Source organism: Oryza sativa, chromosome 12, assembly GCF_034140825.1.
Source record: "Oryza sativa Japonica Group chromosome 12, ASM3414082v1".
NCBI classification, from domain to species: domain Eukaryota; kingdom Viridiplantae; phylum Streptophyta; class Magnoliopsida; order Poales; family Poaceae; genus Oryza; species Oryza sativa.
The window spans coordinates 22,189,300-22,197,971 of record NC_089046.1 but is presented as its reverse complement, the minus strand read 5'-3'; the positions used below and the strand labels follow the sequence as shown (position 1 = coordinate 22,197,971).

The 8,672-nt window shown below is 46.5% G+C and overlaps 1 protein-coding gene across 1 annotated transcript; it reads right to left on the bottom strand.

Annotated features, from left to right (window-relative positions):
• Nucleotides 1-2,511: 2,511 nt before the first annotated feature.
• On the bottom strand, nucleotides 2,512-5,481 carry LOC136354600 (uncharacterized). Its single transcript, XM_066306101.1, has 4 exons — nucleotides 5,391-5,481; nucleotides 3,805-4,562; nucleotides 3,074-3,702; nucleotides 2,512-2,794 (listed from the first exon to the last, which is right to left on the bottom strand). Exons 1-4 carry the CDS (start codon nucleotides 5,479-5,481, stop codon nucleotides 2,512-2,514), a joined length of 1,761 nt encoding a protein of 586 aa, XP_066162198.1.
• Between the last annotated feature and the right edge of the window lie 3,191 nt (nucleotides 5,482-8,672).

Here is an 8,672-nt window from a genome sequence, read left to right as displayed (position 1 = left end):
CAGCCCACAGCACACAAGTCACATATATATTCTTTTTCTACCTAAAAAAACACAAGTCATGGCCTCAGTTTTGCTCAGAAATTATGCATCAATTACCATCATTTGCATCAAGTTAACCGAAAAAAGGGAATCAGCTACTAGTAGAAATAAGCAAGTGCCCCCCTCTCAAAAAAAGAACAAGTGTAGATGGTCTATTCTTATGTATAAAACAACCAACAGTACAAACCTATAAAAATAGCAATTACCCCCATCCACCCACCCTCAAAAAAATAACAAGTGTGGACGGTCTGTTCTTATGCAAAACCCAAAAAGAACAAGTGTGGATTGTCTGTTTTATGGAAAACCAAAAAAAAAACATTCCCCCAAAATCACCCAAAACAACAAGTACCCCCCCTCCCCCCCCCCACCCTCAAAAAATGAACAAGTGTAGCGGGTTTGTTCTTATGCAAAACCCAAAAGGAACAAGTGTAGATGGTCTGTTTTATGCAAAACCAAAAAAGAACCTTCCCCAAAATCACCCAAAACAGCATATACCCTCCCCCCCCCCCCCATAAAAAAACAAGTGCATAAGGTGTATTCTTAATCAAAACCCAAAATAAACAAGTGTAGAATGCCTGTTCTTTTGAGCAACCGTCATCACTGGCCTTAGTATGAATCACAACCCACAATAAAAATGCATCCATTTAGGTAACAGCCCACAGTACATCCATGTTATTAATATAACATATAGTAAAATTCATCCACTGCATCCACTGCATAGCAATTCATCACTAGCTAACACATATAATCATGCACAAGTCATCACATCCATATAAAAATTCATCACTAGCTAACACATATAAAAATGCACAAGTCATCACAGCCATATAAAAATTCATCACTAGCTAACATATATAAAAATGCACAAGTCAACACAGCCATACAAACATTAGCATTATCACAAAGTCATCATATATAGACAATAGCATCTAAACATTGAATCAACAAATAATCGCACTATCACATTATCGAATTTAAACATTATCATCGAATCATCAAATCATCACATATAAAATGTACACAACAAATCATCACATTATGCATCATCATCGGTGAGGAGTACCTACCTCGGACGGTGGCGGGCTCGGTGAGGAGGTCGACGCGGGCTCGGGGACGGCGGTCTTGGGTGGCGCCGGGCTTGGGGATGGCGGTCTTGGGCAGCGCTGGGCTCGGGGACGGCGTGGAGGGAGGCGCCGGCTCGGGGACGACGGTCTTGGGTGGTGCCGGGCTCGGGGACGGCGTGGAGGGAGGCCCGGGATCGGGGACGGCGTGGAGGGAGGCGGTGGCCGTTTGGGAGGCCGGATCTTGAGCGGCCCCGGGCTTGGGGACGGTGGTCTTGGGCGGCACCGGGCTCGGGAACGGAGGTCTTGGGCGGCGTCGGGCTCACGGACAGCGTGGAGGGAGGCGCCAGGCTCGGGGACGGCGTGGAGGGAGGCGGTGGCCGTCGGGGAGGCCGGATCTTGAGCGGCCCCGGGCTCGGGGACGGCGATCTTGCGCAGCGGCGACGGTAGGCAATCGGTAGAGGGAGGCGGCGGCATGGAGTAGGTCGACGCGGCGGCTAAGACGAGGTCGACGGCCACCGGGCGTAGATCTGGAGAGGAGGATGTGAGGCGGCCGTGGTCGGTGAGGCCGGATCTTGGAGGTAGGAGGAGCCGGCAGTGTCGAGGACGAGGAGGCGGTGGCTCAGCTCGGCAAGGAGGCCGTCGACGGTGGCGGCAGTGACGTGGATCTGGAGAGGATGCGGCGGTGTTGAGGAGAGACTGAGAGAGACTGAGAGGCGGTGGCGACGGAGAGAATGGATGAGGATTGACTAAGTAAACCCTAGTCAATCGTCATCTCTATCGGGCAGAGTAATAAGCCCGATGTAGATGATCCTCATCCGTGACGGGCGTTAGTACTATGCCCAATGCGGATGACCCTCATCCGTGATGGGCTTTAGTACAAAGCCCGATAGAGATGTAATACTAAAGCCCGTCATAGATGACTTTTTAAAATAGTTTTAAAATGATATTTAAGTTATAATAATCATTTATAATCACATATATTTAACAAATGTCTTATTTACAAAGTTTAAAATTCCTATTAATTTTTTAAAATCATATAATTAACAATTGCCTTTCTCACATATAGTTTAAAATTCCTATTAATTTTTTAAAATCATACAATTGACAATTGCCTTTCTCACATATAGTTTAAAATTCATATTACTTTTTTAAATTCATACAATTAACAATTGGCTTTCTCACATATAGTTTAAAATTCCCTTAAATTTTTTAAAATCATATAATTGACAAATCCATTTCTTAAAAGAGTTTTAAATCGTAATGAACCGGAATGGCATGAAACACATGCAATTCATTCATTAAGGCTCCAATACAAATTAAATACATCATTACTGATAACAATTTGGAAATTACATTACTAAAAAGACTTCATTTACAGTGATATGCCTTCCGAATGGTCTGAACGAGCTTACGCCACTTCATCTTCGGGATCATCGTCAAGGTCGATCTGAGGTCTCACATGAAGATTCTTGTTGTATTCTTCTTCATCGACGACGTTGTCCGCCCCCACAATTCTTCGCTTGCCATCCCTAACGACGTGCATCTTCTTGTTTGCGGGGTCTTTTATGTAGAAAATCTGTTCGACCTGCTTCGCTAGTACGAATGGTTCGTCTGCATATCCAACCTTGGCCAGGTCCACTAATGTGAATCCTTCCTTGTCGACTTTGACACCAATGCGGATATTCACCCAACTGCAACGAAACAAAGGAACTTTGAAGTTCACGTAGTTCTGCTCCCATATCTGCTCTATGCGGCCGTAGTATGTGCTCGATCCAGCCTGATCCTGATATACATCTATACGGACTCCACTGTTTTGCACTGTGCTTTTCTCATCTTGTGTGACGGTGTAAAATGTGTATCCATTGATATCGTACCCTTGCCATGTGTCAACATCCCAAGATGGGCCCCTTGCCAACCTTTGTAATATCTCACTTGGGCCATCGGTCGATCATGCTACACGATCCTTGAACCATTCGTTGAAGCGAGCACCATGTTCTCTATTGATCCAAATATCTAATCGACCAATATTGTCCCGTCGGACCTTCGCTAAATGCTCCTCAAAGTATGAGGTTACTTCAGCCATATGTTGCAGCACTGCGAAATGAGCCTGCGCGTACGAAGCTTGATCGGGAACAATTCTTTTTCTTCCAGTTGTGCCAACACCTGCCAACCTTCCTTCGTGGCGAGACGCGGGAACTCCGATAGGATCGGTCTCGGCCATGTAATCGATACAGAACTCAATGGCCTCCTTGGTCATGTAACCTTCAATTATGCTCCCCTCTGGTTTTGCTCTGTTCCGAACGTAAGACTTCAGAATTCCCATGTACCTCTCGAACGGCCACATTTCTCTCATAAAAGCTGGCCCAAATATTTTTGTTTGCTTCACTAGGTGAACAGTGAGATGAACCATGATATCGAAGAAAGCCAGTGGAAAATACATCTCCAAGTGACACAGGGTTCTGACAATATCGGCCTGCAACCCATCTAGGTCTTCTGAATCTATAATCTTCTGACCGATTGCATTGAAGAAGGCACAAAGCCGTTGGATCGTGTGATGGACTTGTGGTGGTAGAATGCCTCTGATAGCAACTGGCAAGATCTATGTGATTAGCACGTGGCAATCATGAGACTGCATTCCAACCAGCTTTAGATCCTCCAATTTAACGTACTTACTTATTCTCGCGCAATAGCCCGAAGGAACTTTAATATCTGCCAGACATGATAGCATTGCGATCTTCTCATCCTTCGACAATGTGTGGCAAGCTGGTGGGACATACACTCTTCCTGTCTTCTCATCCGTAACAGGCTGAAGTTCACTGCGAATGTTCATCTCCTGTAGATCAAGACGCGTATTCAACCCGTCCTTTGTCTTGCCAGGCATATTCAGCAATAACCCCAGCAAGCTATCACACACATTCTTCTCTACGTGCATCAGATCAATGCAATGACGGACCTCAAGATCTTCCCAGTAAGGTAGCCGCCAAACTATGGATTTTTTCTTCCACATCCTCTTCTTGTCCTCCTTGCTATGTTTTCTTTTCTTCCCAAACTCATTAGTAATGTCCTTCACCATGTTGTGTATCTGACCTCCGGACAAATCCGCAGGGGCAGACCCAAGTTCTTTCTTACCATTGAAAATTTTCTTCTTTCTTCTAAAGGCGTGCCATAGGGGGAGCCATCTCCTATGACCCATGTAAACCATCTTTCTTGATTTCTTCAGCCACCAACTGCGTGTATGTTCCATACAGTCAGAGCATGCCTTCTTTCCTTTCATGGTTTGTCCAGAAAGATTACCCAGCGCGGGATAATCATTCATGGTGCAGAACAATAGAACTCGTAGCATGAAGTTGTCCTGACCATATGCATCCCAAGTTTCCACACCCTCTTTCCACAGAATCTCAAGGTCATCGATAACAGGCTCCAAGAACACATCGATATCATTGCCGAGTTGTCTCGGACCTTAGATTAACAAGCACAACATAATATATTTCCTTTTGAAGCACAACCATGGCGGGAGGTTATAGTTCGCAATAAGAACTGGCCAAGTGCTGTGAGAACTGCTCATGTCTCCGAAAGGATTCATGCCATCCGTACACAAACATATCCTCATGTTTCTGGGGTCGGCAGCAAAGTCTTTGTGCTTTCGATCGATATTCCTCCATTGAATCGAATCCATAGGGTGTCTTAGCAAACCATCATTCCTCCTCTCTGTGGCATGCCAACGTACTAACTTTGCTTCATTGGGGTTGGCAAATATTCTCTTGAAACGATCAATGATTGGTAGATACCACACAACCTTCGCCGGACCACCCCGCTTTGACTTCTTTCCCTCCCCCGCGCTCTTGTTTCGCTTGTATCGAGAAGCCTTGCAGACAGGACAAGCATCTAAGTCCGTGTATTGCTTGTGGTACAATATGCAATCATTTGGACATGCGTGAATTCTCTGGACCTCTAACCTCAGGGGACACAGAACCTGTTTTGCTTCATATGTCGTCTCAGACAATGTGTTCTCCTGAGGAAGCATGTCCTTCAGTATTCCCAAAAGTTCTGTAAAACTCTTGTCTGACCATCCACTACTAGCCTTCAATTAGGTCTAATGTTGCTGACAATTTGGTGTGCTTTGGCTTGCATCCTGCGTAGAGAGGAGTGTCCGAGTCACTGACCAATCTGCTGAACTTCATGGAATCTCTCTCGTTCATAGCTAGGTCATCAACATCACGTAACATGTCTTGCAGCAGATCAGGGTCCACATCAACCATTTCACCACCCAATGGAGATGGGACAAACATGTCATGCTCTTCTTCATCTCCTTCTTCATGATTGTCTGCACCACTTCTGTTTGCAGCTGCACCATCAGTACCCGGATCTTGCTCTCCATGCTTCACCCAACATGTGTATCTCTCGATTGATCGTGTACTTCCTTTTCATCTTCCCACAAAATCTCATTCCTGCAATTCCTACATGGACAACACATGTACTTGTCGTTTCTTCTTATACTATCCTCCTCCACGGCTTTCATAAAACTTAATACGCCATCTCTATACTCCTTGTACTGACGCCTCAAGCCAGTCGTGTATATCCAACTTTGATCCATCGCTAAACAATGAACAAAATATTAGTTAACATCTCATAACATAAGTACTACTAAATTAATAGGAAATGATTAGTACCATTTTACTTACTTTTATGATTTTCCTGTTTTAGTTTGCAAAAAAATTACAAAAATTTGCCCCCTTCAACCTCCCACCAAAATAGTGAACAGTGGGATAACTACACACAACGGACTGCTGGAGTATATATAGTGTGCAAAGTATATCTCAATCGAGCCAAAAAATATCATCTCTAACGGGTGCACACTAATCTCTAACGGGCACAAATAGAAGCCCGACACCGATAAGAGTCATTGGTGACGGGCATTAAGGCCATCTCAATCGGGCCTTCTTTAGAGCCCGTCACCGATGACACTCATCTGTGACGGGCTCAGTATTTGGGCCCGATTGAGATAGTGGAGGTCATCTCAATCGGGCCTAACTTCGAGCCCGTCACATATGAGTGTCATCGGTGACGGGCTATAGGAATATGCACCCCGACGAGTACATCTACAACGGCGAAAATTTAGGCCCGATTGAGATGACTTTGTTCTGACAGCCCACGTTGCCTAGGCATGTGATGGGCCGTCACAGATGAGAGGATCTGTACTAACGTGGGCTCATAACCCTTCAATTTTTTTAAGTAGGCAAAGAAAAAAAATTAAAGACCCAACTCAAAACCTAATCCAACACAGATGATGTACCAAAATTCTGGTAAAAACATTTTCAACTTTTATAATAGTAGAAATATGAGACGGAGGGAGCATATATTTGTAGTGATACTACATTGTACTCAAATTGAAATAACTAGTTCTGAAAAGAAAATTTGAAATAACTAACAAATAGGCGCCGCTAGCGGTGCTGACCCACTGCTTTTTCACAATCACTCTTATGAGCATTAATTTTTGAATATAAGCCTATTAAATTTTATATAAATGACTCACTGAAATTTTAAGCAATGATAATCGACCCCATTTTAGCTAAGCTTGGGAAAACCGGAGAGTTTCATAGCAACTGAGTACTGTCGTACGTGAAAATGAAATAAATATGCATGGGCATGGGTTTTGAATCGCTAGAGTTCTCGTCATGTTACACTAACACGATCTTTGGAAGGCGAAGGCATTTGTTATGGAAAAAGTACGAATTACAACTCCCGATTTATTGCGGTCGACCGAATTACCCATAAACCCAAAAACTAGTCATCGTTCACTCTCAACTTTCAATACCCTCTCGACCCAATCTAGAACAGTTTGGCCAACATGGCCGACGCGTGGCAATAGAGTCAGCATTTTATTTAATAAAAAATATGGAACCCACCTATCATACTCTTCTTCCCCTCTTCTCTCTTTCTCTTTCTCTCTCTCGTGCAGCACGCATGGCGAGGATGGGCGGTGGGCGTGGGCAGGCGGCGCGGATGACACCACGCCGGAGCGTCGACAGGCTCACGGTGGAGTTCATTGACACCAACAGCTCGAACCACATCAACCGCCTGATCAGTGATCACCACGGCTGTCGACGCGTGGGGCGTCGAGCACCACGACGTCGTGGGCGGCTGTCTACGAGCACGCCGTGGCGAGCTGGCTGTCGCTCCGAGCCCTCCACCTCGTCTCCTGCCAATGCCGTAACTCCAAGGTCGTGATCGACGCACCATTGCCAGACCTCCGGGAGCTTGTCGTCGTCGACGGCGGCGACCTGACCATATGCTTCCTCCACTACGTACCTCCCCAATCTCGAGACGGCCAGCGTCCAGAGGACAGCTTGGAGCTGTACTGCCCCGACGCTGCGCCGCACCTCGCGCACGCCAGCATCGCCTTTCGCGTCGGCCAGCAGGAAGGGAACGATGGCTTGCTGCCATTGCTGGAGAGGTTCAAGCGCGACGCCGCGCTGTCCGCGCTCGAGATAAGGACAGCGGGCGGTGGTGCCGTGGTGGATGCGGCTGGAGGTGGGGCTCCGGATGGGGGCAACGGCCGGTGGAGGAGATAACGTACTCCGTCTCCTTCACCGTGCCGACGTCACCGTCAGGGATACACCTAGGCGCGTCCGTGGTCCTCGAAGATGAGCGGATGGAGGTGGGGCTTGGGATGGGGCGGCGGCTGGCATCCCGAGCGGTCGCCGCCTCCGTGTCCCTCGCCGCCACTGCTCCCTCCCAGACCGCGGCGCAGTCCACGCCGCCCGTGCACGCCCACCGCCCGTTCTCGCGCTGTCCTCGCTGACCGCCCATCCTCGCGCGTGCGCACTGCACGCGAGAGAGAACATAGAGAGAGGAAGAGGGGAAGAAGAGTATGATATGTGGGTCTCATATTTTTTATTAAACTAGAAAAAATACCCGTACGTTGCAACGGTTAAATACGTTTTCTTTAGTGATACCACAACCATCGAGAGCTAGGCAATAAATTAAAACATTTGAAATCGCTACATATTATAATTAAAAAAGTCTATGAAAATTTTTTCATTGGTTTTGGCCGAAAGCCCATTTCTTTTTTCTTTTAGTCCAGCCCAATGCGCTACCTCTCTCCACTCGGCCTGACTCTCTTCGGCCCAGCCCACAAGTGGAGCTGCAGACCAGTTCGCACGTGCTGTCTTGAACCTCCGAAAGGTAGTCCCATGCTCGTACAAGCCAGAGCCGATCCTCCCATCAAACTCGGCCGAATATTTCTCGATCTATCAAAATTAGTTGAGGGTTTTTATCCACTTAATCTCCACTTTCCCTTTATTTTCCAAAATCGAAGCGAATCAAGCTCGCTGACCGGCCATCATCAGCAACTTTTAAATAAGATTAAATTTAGCGTATCAAAGTCAAATTAGCAGAGAAAATCATGGGGAAAATGATGATGGAGGAATGAGGAGTCGATTTTTGTAATTGATTGGAGGAAACATACGGGGAGATAGAACGACGTGGCAGTGGCGCTAGGGTTCGGCCCAATGGTGGCTGACGCGGGGCACGCTGTGTGTGTGCGGACAGACAAGATGAGATTGAAAA